Genomic DNA, 13,715 nt, shown 5'->3' with positions numbered 1-13,715 from the left:
CTCCTGGATAGGAGGAAGAGGAGTCTTGATGATCTTTTCTGCCGTCCTCACCACTCTCTGGAGAGACTTCCAGTCTGAGGCAGTGCAGGCTCTAGTCCAGACAGAGATGCTGTCGGTCAGTGCCTCTGTAGAATGTGCTGAGAATAGGGGGAGGGAGCTGTGCTCTTTTGGGGCGTCTTGGGGACGGCGTGGCGCAACCCGAGGGTCCCTGCTTCAATCCCCACCTAGTACCAACCTCGTCACGTCTGTTGTGTTCTGAGCAAGACACTTCACTGGTTAGCACCTTGCATGGCAGCTCCCTCCATCAGTGTGTGAATGTGTGTGTGAATGTGGAAGTAGTGTCAAAGCGCTTTGAGTACCTTGAAGGTAGAAAAGCGCTATACAAGTACAACCCATTTATTTATCATTTATCTTTTCATCCCACGCAAAAAAGTGCATGCGCTGCTGAGCTCTTTTTACAAGGTGTGTAGGGACCAGGATATAACAGGTTAAGAACATAATGTCATGGCTGTCTTGAGTTTCCAATCGTTTCTACAACTTTTATTTGATAGAGTGATTGGAGCACGTACTTGTTAGTCACAAAGAAACATTCATGAAGTTTGCTTCTTTTATGAATTTATTATGGTTCTACTGAAAATCCTCCTTTTTCATTGTCCCATTTACTCTCTGTAAAGCACCAGTTTTTCATCACATGGACAAAAATAAGACCTTCTGGAGGAAGGTCTTATTGAAGCCTGTTTGGCCACAATACCCAGCAATATGTTTGGAGGAGAAAAGGTGAGGCCTTTAATCCCAGGGACACCATACCTACCGTCAAGCATGGTGGTGGTAGTATTATGCTCTGGGCCTGTTTTGCCAACCCTCCCGGATTTCCCGGGAGACTCCCGAAATTCAGCACCTGCCCCGGGAAAAATTTTTCTCCCGAAATTCAGGCGGAGCTGGAGGCCACGCCCCCTCCAGCTCCATGCGGACCTGAGTGACGTGTATAAATAGCGTGTCTGCCCAAATGACGTTATAAAGGTCAGAATGATCAAGGGCGAGTTCTTGGTTTCTTATGTGGTTTTATTGTTAGGCCGTTTCATTAACATCCTCCCAGCGCGGTAATACAACACACAACAACAGCAGTCTGTTTTCGTCTACCGTAAAGCAATTCGTCTGCCTTAAACAGCAATGTTGTGACACTCTTAAACAGGACAATACTGCCATCTACTGTACATGCATATGGTTAGAAAACAAAGGATGGAAAATTCAACCCTTAACTCAACAATGGGTAGATGAGTGTTAAGTGTGTTTATATGTGTAAATAAATGAACACTGAAATTCAACAAACCACTACACAGCAATACCATAACAATGCAATCCAATTCCAAAACCAAACCTGACCCAGCAACACTCAGAACTGCAATAAAGACACAAACACCACACAGAACAAACCAAAAGTAGTGAAACAAAAATGAATATTATCAACAACAGTATCAATATTAGTTATCATTTCAGCATGGCAGTGATTAAAAATCCCTCATTGACATTATCATTAGACATTTATAAAACTAAAATAAAAGAACAATAGTGTCAGAGTGGCTTACACTTGCATGGCATCTCATAAGCTGGACAACACACTGTGTCCAATGTTTTCACAAAGATAAAATAAGTCATATTTTTGCTTCCTTTAATAGTTAAAACAAATTTACATTATTGCAATCAGTTGATAAAACATTGTCCTTTACAATTATAAAAGCTTTTTTTTTTCAATCTACTATTCTGCTTGCATGTCAGCAGACTGGGGTAGATCCTGCTGAAATCTATGTATTGAATGAATACACAATCCTTATGAATCGGAAAAATAACATTTTTTAATCAAGAATCGCGTTTAATTGAAAAAAATAGATTTATTATCGAATCGTGACCCCAAGAATTGATATTGAATCGAATCGTGGGACACCCAAAGATTCGCAGCCCTAAAATATATAATATAATATATATATATATATATATATATATATATATATATATATATATATATATATATATATATATATATGAAGCACGAAACTATGGCAAGGCATGAAAAAGTCAGCACAGGGCGACTGACTGGCAAAGACGAGCTTAAATACTGCCTCTGATTAGTGCTCGGGAAGCAGGTGAGCGGGCATTTTGTCCACCAGAGACAGGTGGACAAAATGAGTAACCAAGGAAACCAGACAAGGGAGTGGAAAAAAACGGGAACTTAAAGAGTCCAAAGGACAAACAGCACATGGCCAAACAAAAACATGATCAACAGACATGACATTTGATTTATTATTGGTTAGCTTCAGAATAACAATGTTATTAAAAAGAATAAGACACTTATTATACTCTAAAAATGTTGGTCTTACTTAAAAATGCACGCATTTAGTTGTATTCAGTGTTAAAAAATATGATATGGCTCTCACGGAAATACATTTTGAAATATTTGGCTTTCATGGCTCTCTCAGCCAAAAAGGTTCCCGACCCCAAGGTTAATGGCATCAGTCCCGCCATCTTGTCCCCCCAGGTTGCAGCGTGGTGATCTCCAGCAGGAAGGCGGAGAGACTGGAAGCGGCCGCCCAGGAGATGAGCGAGAATATCCCCGCCTCCAGCCCCGCTCGTGTCACTCCGGTCCCGTGCAACATCCGCGACGAGACCGAGGTGCGCCTTCCCTTCCGCTTTGCACGTTGGCGAGTCACGACGTACGTCCCGCCCCCCAGGTGAAGGCTCTCGTATCCTCGGCGCTGAAGCAGTACGGACGCATAGACTTCCTGGTCAACAATGGCGGCGGGCAGTTCAGCAGCCCGGCGGAGCACATGTCCTCGAAGGGATGGAAGGCGGTGGTGGACACCAACCTGACTGGAACCTTCCACTGCTGCAAGGAAGGTGAGACCCGGGCGGCGAATCTATCTGTGCTAGGATGATAACGCATCGCCTTGATAGTCTACACCGCATGGATGAAACAACACGGAGGCGTGATCGTCAACATCATCGCCGATATGTGGAAAGGCTTCCCAGGCATGTCGTGAGTAATATCCTTCTTTAAACGATTCTTTTATGAATTTATTATGTGTCTACTGAAAATGTGACTTGGTCAAAAGTATACATACAGCAATGTTAAAGGCCTACTGAAAGCCACACAGTCTGATAGTTTATATATCAATGATGAAATATTAACATTGCAACACATGCCAATACGGCCGCTTTAGTCTACTAAATTACAATTTTAAATTTCCCGCCGAGTTTCCTGTTGAAAACGCGTGTTTGTGACGTTACTGGTTGGAGGGGACATACTAGCGCAGCACCACTAACTGCTAAAAGTCGTCTCTTTTCATCGCATAATTACACAGTATTCTGGACATATGTGTTGCTGAATCTTTTGCAATTTGTTCAATTAATAATGGAGACGTCAAAGAAGAAATATGTAGGTGGGAAGCTTTTAGCCTTTAGCCACACAAACACACGGTGTTTCCTTGTTTAAAATTCCCGGAGGTGAAGCTTTACTATGGATCAGAGCGGTCAAGCGAACATGGATCCCGACTACATGTCAACCGGCAGTTTTGGGTGGGAAAATTGTGGTAATAAGTCGCCTCTTATGGATCAGCGGAGCCAGCGTCCTCCTGCAGCTGTGTGACTTCCCTCAACACACCCGTGGCCACACCCCTCCGACTATCGGGTACTATTTAACTCACTAAAACACTAGCAGATAAGGGATTTCCTAATATTATCCTAGTAAATGTGTCTAACAACATCTGAATCGCTCTCGCTGCAATCGTCTTTTTTCTTTTTTTTCCTAGTCCTTCACTCTCACTTTCCTCATCCACAAATCTTTCATCCTCGCTCAAATTAATGAGGAAATCGTCGCTTTCTCGGTCCGAATCGCTCTCGCTGCCTGTGGCCATGATTGTAAACAATGTTCAGATGTGAGGAGCTCCACAACCCGTGACGTCACGCGCACATCGTCTGCTACTTCCGGTACAGGTACAGCTTTTTTTATTAGCGACCAAAAGTTGCCAACTTTATCGTGGATGTTCTCTACTAAATCCTTTCAGCAAAAATATGGCAATATTTCATCAAGTATGACACATAGAATGGAGCTGCTATCCCCGTTTAAATAAGAACATCTCATTTCAGTAGGCCTTTAAGTTCATAGGTCAATCTGTGACGTCATTTCCCCTTTAAATCACAGGCGGTTTTCAATCAACTTTTCGTTGACGGCAAAAAGTAAGTTTTGTCATATTTTATTACAGCGTTTGAACTGAATGCCATGCCTTGCTACTTCTGCACATGTTTGGTGCACAGTATGCTAAGTTCAGGTATTTTTGGGTCAAACGAGAGATGACAGTGTTTCCATTCACGCTCAGTTTCTCTCTCATTAAAACTGCGATGGCGTCGTTTGGCCTCTAGATGGCGACAGAGACCACATAATCGACATTTATGGCTCTGAAGCTTAGAACTTGTTGAAGTTCATGCATAGTTAAGTGCAGTTTATAATTGTTATTATTCACACCTTTATATTATGGGGCGGCATAGCTCGGTTGTAGAGTGGCCGTGCCAGCAACTTGAGGGTTGCAGGTTCAATTCCCGCTTCCGCCATCCTCGTCAATGCTGTTGTGTCCTTGGGCAAGACACTTTACCCACCGGTTTAAATGTAACTTAGATATTGGCTTTCACTATGTAAAGCGCTTTGAGTCACTAGAGAAAAGCGCTATATAAATATACTTTACTTCACTTATATTATATAATGTATGCACATTCATGTATTGCTACATATTATTGTGTATATAATTGGATTGTAACTTTTCCTCTTTTCTCTATTTGTTTAGACCACACACACACACACACACACACACACACACACACACACACACACACACACACACACACACACACATTCGCATCTACAGTGGGGCAAAAAAGTATTTAGTCAGCCAGCGATTGTGCAAGTTCTCCCACTTCAAAGGATGACAGAGGTCTGTCATTTTCATCATAGGTACACTTCAACTGGGAGAGACAGAATGTGGAAAAAAAATCCAGGAATTCACATTGTAGGAATTTTAAATAATTTATTTGTAAATTATGGTGGAAAATAAGTATTTGGTCAAGCATTCAAAGCTCTCACTGATGGAAGGAGGTTTTGGCTCCAAATCTCAGGATACATGGCCCCATTCATTCTTTCCTTAACACGGATCAATCGTCCTGTCCCCTTAGCAGAAAAACAGCCCCAAAGCATGATGTTTCCACCCCCATGCTTTACAGTAGGTGTGGTGTTCTTGGGATGCAACTCAGTATTCTTCTTCCTCCAAACACCACCAGTTGAGTTTATACCAAAAAGTTCTATTTTAGTTTGATCTGACCACATGACATTCTCCCAATCCTCTGCTGTATCATCCATGAATCCATTTTGAAATAAACTCAACTTGTCGTGTTTGGAGGAAGAAGAATATTGAGTTGCATCCCAAGAACACCACACCTACTGTGAAGCATGTTGGTGGAAACATCATGCTTTGGGGCTGTTTTTCTGCTAAGGGGACAGGACGATTGATCCGTGTTAAGGAAAGAATGAATGGGGCCATGTATCCTGAGATTTGGAGCCAAAACCTCCTTCCATCAGTGAGAGCTTGGAAGATGAAACGTGCCTGGGTCTTCCAGTATGACAACGATCCCAAACACACCGCCCGAGCAATGAAGAAGTGACTCCGTAAGAAGCATTTGAAAGTCCTGGAGTGGCCTAGCCACTCTCCAGATCTCAACCCCATAGAAAATCTGTGGAGGGAGTTGAAAGTCCGTGTTGCTCGGCGACAGCCCCAAAACATAACTGCTCTGGAGAAGATCTGCATGGAGGAATGGGCCAAAATACCAGCTACTGTGTGTGCAAACCTCTGTTATTGCCAACAAAGGTTATATTACAAAGTATTGAGTTGAATGTTTGTTATTGACCAAATACTTATTTTCCACGATAATTTACAAATAAATTCTTTAAAATTCCTACAATGTGAATTCCTGGATTGTTTTTCCACATTCTGTCTCTCACAGTTGAAGTGTACCTATGATGAAAATGACAGACCTCTGTCATCCTTTGAAGTGGGAGAACTTGCACAATCGCTGGCTGACTAAATACTTTTTTGCCCCACTGTACCTTTCAGCAATAAAGATGATTAAAGGATTCTCTGGTCGCATCGTGTCCCAACTCTAAAAGAACTACTATCCCTTCCTAACAAAGTCCATGTCAGAAAACCAACACTTTTAGCTGAACTGCACCAATTTTGTCAAGAGGAGTGGTCAAAAATTCAAGCAGAAGCTTGTGCTCCAATCACTCTATCACAAAAAAATAAGAAATGATTGGAAACTCAAGACATGATGTTCTTTACAAGTGTATATATTTATTTGGATGAAAGTGGTAAAGCCGCCCTCTCTCTCTCTCTGACAGACACACGGGTGCAGCCAGAGCAGGCGTGGATAACTTAACAAAAAGCCTGGCTGTTGAGTGGGCGTCCTCAGGGGTCCGAGTCAACGCTGTGGCCCCTGTATGCAATATCATCACAATATATTAAGGGATGGGTACCCAATTCCGGCGGTACCATTCACATAAAATCAAACAGTGCCAACTCTCTTTAAGTAAAGTTGCAATTTTCAACACCAACAAAGCAAGTGTGCCTGCTAGAAAAGGCTGAGAAATAAAGTAAGGCTTCACCCTTCCAAAATGGGCTAGCTCGATGCTAATTTACATTGGTTTTGCCATAGACAGGCTTATGTTAGGATTAGCGATTTCACACAAGTGTTTTCAACACCTCCAAATTTGGTCATGAAAACGACAAAATAAGATGCAAGTTGCAATCAAGTGTAATATGGGTATTAAGCACAATACTTACAGTACGAACAATTTGTAGGGCGCAACATGACAGGAAAAAAAACATTCGCACTGACCTATTTTAAGCTACTCAAGTCATTGATGACACATCCACAAGTCAGTAGATTTTACAGTGTGTATTAAGCACAGTACTTACAGTACAACACCTTGTAGGGCGCAACATAACAGGAAAAAAACATTCACACTGACCTATTTTAAGCTACTCAAGTCATTGATGACACATCCACAAGTCAGTAGATTTTACAGTGTGTATTAAGCACAGTACTTACATTACAAACACTTTGTAGGGCGTAACATAACAGGAAAAAAAACATTCATACTGACCTATTTTAAGCTACTCAAGTCATTGATGACACATCCACAAGTCAGTAGATTGTACGGTGTGTATTGGGCACAATACTTACAGTATAAACACTTTGTAGGGCGCAACATAACAGGAAAAAAAACATTCATACTGACCTATTTTAAGCTACTCAAGTCATTGATGACACATCCACAAGTCAGTTGATTGTGCCGTGTGTATTAGGCACAATACTTACAGTACAAACACTTTGTAGGGCGCAACATAACAGGAAAAAAAACATTCATACCGACCTATTTTAAGCTACTGAAGTCATTGATGACACATCCACAAGTCAGTAGATTTTACAGTGTGTATTAAGCACAGTACTTACAGTACAAACACTTTGTAGGGCGTAACATAACAGGAAAAAAAACATTCACACTGACCTATTTTAAGCTACTCAAGTCATTGATGACACATCCGCAAGTCAGTAGATTTTGCAGTGTGTATTAGGCACAATACTTACAGTATAAACACTTTTTAGGGCGCAACATAACAGGAAAAAAAACATTCATACTGACCTACTTTAAGCTACTCAAGTCATTGATGACACATCCGCAAGTCAGTAGATTTTACAGTGTGTATTAGGCACAATACTTACAGTATAAACACTTTGTAGGGCGCAACATAACAGGAAAAAAACATTCATACTGACCTATTTTAAGCTACTGAAGTCATTGATGACACATCCACAAGTCAGTAGATTGTACGGTGTGTATTAGGCACAATACTTACAGTACAAACACTTTGTAGGGCGCAACATAACAGGGAAAAAACATTCGTACTGACCTATTTTAAGCTACTCAAGTCATTGATGACACATCCACAAGTCAGTAGATTTTACAGTGTGTATTAGGCACAATACTTACAGTATAAACACTTTGTAGGGCGCAACATAACAGGAAAAAAACATTCGTACTGACCTATTTTAAGCTACGCAAGTCATTGATGACACATCCACAAGTCAGTAGATTTTACAGTGTGTATTAGGCACAATACTTACAGTATAAACACTTTGTAGGGCGCAACATAACAGGAAAAAAACATTCGTACTGACCTATTTTAAGCTACGCAAGTCATTGATGACACATCCACAAGTCAGTAGATTTTACAGTGTGTATTAGGCACAATACTTACAGTACAAACACTTTGTAGGGCGCAACATAACAGGAAAAAAAACATTCACACTGACCTATTTTAAGCTACTCAAGTCATTGATGACACATCCGCAAGGCAGTTGATTGTGCCGTGTGTATTAGGCACAATACTTACAGTACAAACACTTTGTAGGGCGCAACATAACAGGAAAAAAAACATTCGTACTGACCTATTTTAAGCTACTCAAGTCATTGATGACACATCCACAAGTCAGTAGATTTTACAGTGTGTATTAAGCACAGTACTTACAGTACAAACACTTTGTAGGGCGTAACATAACAGGGAAAAAACATTCACACTGACCTATTTTAAGCTACTCAAGTCATTGATGACACATCCACAAGTCAGTAGATTGTACGGTGTGTATTAGGCACAATACTTACAGTATAGACACCTTGTAGGGCGCAACATAACAGGAAAAAAAACATTCATACCGACCTATTTTAAGCTACTGAAGTCATTGATGACACATCCACAAGTCAGTAGATTTTACAGTGTGTATTAAGCACAGTACTTACAGTACAAACACTTTGTAGGGCGCAACATAACAGGAAAAAAAACATTCATACTGACCTATTTTAAGCTACGCAAGTCATTGATGACACATCCGCAAGTCAGTAGATTGTACGGTGTGTATTAGGCACAGTACTTACAGTACAAACACTTTGTAGGGCGCAACATAACAGGAAAAAAAACATTCACACTGACCTATTTTAAGCTACTCAAGTCATTGATGACACATCCACAAGTCAGTAGATTGTACGGTGTGTATTAGGCACAATACTTACAGTACAAACACCTTGTAGGGCGCAACATAACAGGAAAAAAAACATTCACACTGACCTATTTTAAGCTACGCAAGTCATTGATGACACATCCACAAGTCAGTAGATTTTACAGTGTGTATTAAGCACAGTACTTACAGTACAAACACTTTGTAGGGCGTAACATAACAGGGAAAAAACATTCATACTGACTTATTTTAAGCTACTCAAGTCATTGATGACACATCCACAAGTCAGTAGATTGTACGGTGTGTATCAGGCACAATACTTACAGTACAAACACCTTGTAGGGCGCAACATAACAGGAAAAAAAACATTCACACTGACCTATTTTAAGCTACGCAAGTCATTGATGACACATCCACAAGTCAGTAGATTGTACGGTGTGTATCAGGCACAATACTTACAGTACAAACACCTTGTAGGGCGCAACATAACAGGAAAAAAAACATTCACACTGACCTATTTTAAGCTACGCAAGTCATTGATGACACATCCACAAGTCAGTAGATTTTACAGTGTGTATTAAGCACAGTACTTACAGTACAAACACTTTGTAGGGCGCAACATAACAGGAAAAAAAACATTCACACTGACCTATTTTAAGCTACTCAAGTCATTGATGACACATCCGCAAGTCAGTAGATTGTACGGTGTGTATTAGGCACAATACTTACAGTACAAACACTTTGTAGGGCGCAACATAACAGGAAAAAAAACATTCACACTGACCTATTTTAAGCTACTCAAGTCATTGATGACACATCCGCAAGGCAGTTGATTGTGCCGTGTGTATTAGGCACAATACTTACAGTACAAACACTTTGTAGGGCGCAACATAACAGGAAAAAAAACATTCGTACTGACCTATTTTAAGCTACTCAAGTCATTGATGACACATCCACAAGTCAGTAGATTTTACAGTGTGTATTAAGCACAGTACTTACAGTACAAACACTTTGTAGGGCGTAACATAACAGGGAAAAAACATTCACACTGACCTATTTTAAGCTACTCAAGTCATTGATGACACATCCACAAGTCAGTAGATTGTACGGTGTGTATTAGGCACAATACTTACAGTATAAACACTTTTTAGGGCGCAACATAACAGGAAAAAAAACATTCATACTGACCTACTTTAAGCTACTCAAGTCATTGATGACACATCCGCAAGTCAGTAGATTTTACAGTGTGTATTAGGCACAATACTTACAGTATAAACACTTTGTAGGGCGCAACATAACAGGAAAAAAACATTCATACTGACCTATTTTAAGCTACTGAAGTCATTGATGACACATCCACAAGTCAGTAGATTGTACGGTGTGTATTAGGCACAATACTTACAGTACAAACACTTTGTAGGGCGCAACATAACAGGGAAAAAACATTCGTACTGACCTATTTTAAGCTACTCAAGTCATTGATGACACATCCACAAGTCAGTAGATTTTACAGTGTGTATTAGGCACAATACTTACAGTATAAACACTTTGTAGGGCGCAACATAACAGGAAAAAAACATTCGTACTGACCTATTTTAAGCTACGCAAGTCATTGATGACACATCCACAAGTCAGTAGATTTTACAGTGTGTATTAGGCACAATACTTACAGTACAAACACTTTGTAGGGCGCAACATAACAGGAAAAAAAACATTCACACTGACCTATTTTAAGCTACTCAAGTCATTGATGACACATCCGCAAGTCAGTAGATTTTACAGTGTGTATCAGGCACAATACTTACAGTACAAACACCTTGTAGGGCGCAACATAACAGGAAAAAAAACATTCACACTGACCTATTTTAAGCTACTCAAGTCATTGATGACACATCCACAAGTCAGTAGATTTTACAGTGTGTATCAGGCACAATACTTACAGTACAAACACCTTGTAGGGCGCAACATAACAGGAAAAAAAACATTCACACTGACCTATTTTAAGCTACTCAAGTCATTGATGACACATCCACAAGTCAGTAGATTTTACAGTGTGTATTAAGCACAGTACTTACAGTACAAACACTTTGTAGGGCGTAACATAACAGGGAAAAAACATTCATACTGACTTATTTTAAGCTACTCAAGTCATTGATGACACATCCACAAGTCAGTAGATTGTACGGTGTGTATTAGGCACAATACTTACAGTATAAACACCTTGTAGGGCGCAACATAACAGGAAAAAAAACATTCATACTGACCTATTTTAAGCTACTCAAGTCATTGATGACACATCCGCAAGTCAGTAGATTGTACGGTGTGTATTAGGCACAATACTTACAGTATAGACACCTTGTAGGGCGCAACATAACAGGAAAAAAAACATTCATACTGACCTATTTTAAGCTACTCAAGTCATTGATGACACATCCACAAGTCAGTAGATTTTACAGTGTGTATTAAGCACAGTACTTACAGTACAAACACTTTGTAGGGCGTAACATAACAGGGAAAAAACATTCACACTGACCTATTTTAAGCTACTCAAGTCATTGATGACACATCCACAAGTCAGTAGATTGTACGGTGTGTATTAGGCACAATACTTACAGTATAGACACCTTGTAGGGCGCAACATAACAGGAAAAAAAACATTCATACCGACCTATTTTAAGCTACTGAAGTCATTGATGACACATCCACAAGTCAGTAGATTTTACAGTGTGTATTAAGCACAGTACTTACAGTACAAACACTTTGTAGGGCGTAACATAACAGGAAAAAAAACATTCACACTGACCTATTTTAAGCTACTCAAGTCATTGATGACACATCCGCAAGTCAGTAGATTTTACAGTGTGTATTAGGCACAATACTTACAGTATAAACACTTTTTAGGGCGCAACATAACAGGAAAAAAAACATTCATACTGACCTACTTTAAGCTACTCAAGTCATTGATGACACATCCGCAAGTCAGTAGATTTTGCAGTGTGTATTAGGCACAATACTTACAGTATAAACACTTTTTAGGGCGCAACATAACAGGAAAAAAAACATTCATACTGACCTACTTTAAGCTACTCAAGTCATTGATGACACATCCGCAAGTCAGTAGATTTTACAGTGTGTATTAGGCACAATACTTACAGTATAAACACTTTGTAGGGCGCAACATAACAGGAAAAAAACATTCGTACTGACCTATTTTAAGCTACGCAAGTCATTGATGACACATCCACAAGTCAGTAGATTTTACAGTGTGTATTAAGCACAGTACTTACAGTACAAACACTTTGTAGGGCGTAACATAACAGGGAAAAAACATTCACACTGACCTATTTTAAGCTACTCAAGTCATTGATGACACATCCGCAAGTCAGTAGATTGTACGGTGTGTATTAGGCACAATACTTACAGTACAAACACTTTGTAGGGCGCAACATAACAGGGAAAAAACATTCGTACTGACCTATTTTAAGCTACTCAAGTCATTGATGACACATCCACAAGTCAGTAGATTTTACAGTGTGTATTAGGCACAATACTTACAGTATAAACACTTTGTAGGGCGCAACATAACAGGAAAAAAACATTCATACTGACCTATTTTAAGCTACGCAAGTCATTGATGACACATCCACAAGTCAGTAGATTTTACAGTGTGTATTAAGCACAGTACTTACAGTACAAACACTTTGTAGGGCGTAACATAACAGGGAAAAAACATTCATACTGACTTATTTTAAGCTACTCAAGTCATTGATGACACATCCACAAGTCAGTAGATTGTACGGTGTGTATTAGGCACAATACTTACAGTATAAACACTTTATAGGGCGCAACATAATACGTTCGGCTTCATGGGGGGGAAAAAGCATATTCATACTGATCTATTTTAAGCTGCTCAAGTCATTGATGGCATGTGTGCAAGTCAGTAGATTTGACGTAGTTTAATAGGTACAATACTTACAGTACAAACACTTTGTAGGGTGCAACACAACACGTTCGGCTTCATGGGTAAAGAAGCATATTCATACTGACCTATTTTAAGCTACTCAAGTCATTGATGGTATGTCCGCAAGGTAGTATATTTTACTGTGCGTATTAGACACAATATTTGCAGTACAGACACTTTGTAGGGCGCAACATAACACTTTCAGCTTCATGGAAAAAAAGCATATTCATACTGACCTGTCCTAACCTGCTCAAGTCCTTGATGGCATGTCCACAAGTCGCAGGACTTTACGGTGTGTATTAAGCACAATCCTTACAGTATAGACACTTTATATGGCGCAACATAACACGTTTAGCTTAATTGAGAAAAGCATATTCATTCTGACTTGTTTTAACCTGCTCAAGTCGTTGAAGGCATGTCCCCAAGTCAGTAGATTTTACGGTGTGTATTAAGCACAATACTAACAGTACAAACACTTTGCAGGGCGCAACATAACACGTTCGGCTTCATGGAAAAAAGCGTATTCATACTGACTTATTTTAAGCTACTCAAGTCATTGATGGTATGTCCGCAAGGTAGTATATTTTACTCTGCGTATTAGACACAATACTTACAGTACAAACACTTTGTAGGGCACAGCATA

The 13,715-nt window shown here is 39.8% G+C and overlaps 1 protein-coding gene across 1 annotated transcript in view; it reads left to right on the top strand.

Annotated features, from left to right (window-relative positions):
- LOC133544892 (peroxisomal trans-2-enoyl-CoA reductase-like) overlaps positions 1–13,715 on the top strand; it is a 24,187-nt gene that overhangs the window by 6,238 nt on the left and 4,234 nt on the right. The window contains exons 3-6 of the mRNA XM_061890123.1: positions 2,534–2,667; positions 2,727–2,892; positions 2,950–3,031; positions 6,437–6,533. Of these exons, the coding sequence (XP_061746107.1) occupies positions 2,534–2,667; positions 2,727–2,892; positions 2,950–3,031; positions 6,437–6,533 (479 nt within the window). The remainder of the gene's footprint in view (positions 1–2,533; positions 2,668–2,726; positions 2,893–2,949; positions 3,032–6,436; positions 6,534–13,715) is intronic.

The sequence above is a fragment of the Nerophis ophidion genome, linkage group LG28, assembly GCF_033978795.1.
Source record: "Nerophis ophidion isolate RoL-2023_Sa linkage group LG28, RoL_Noph_v1.0, whole genome shotgun sequence".
NCBI classification, from domain to species: domain Eukaryota; kingdom Metazoa; phylum Chordata; class Actinopteri; order Syngnathiformes; family Syngnathidae; genus Nerophis; species Nerophis ophidion.
Note: the sequence above shows the minus strand (reverse complement) of the source record. Positions and strands in the feature narration are given on the sequence as shown.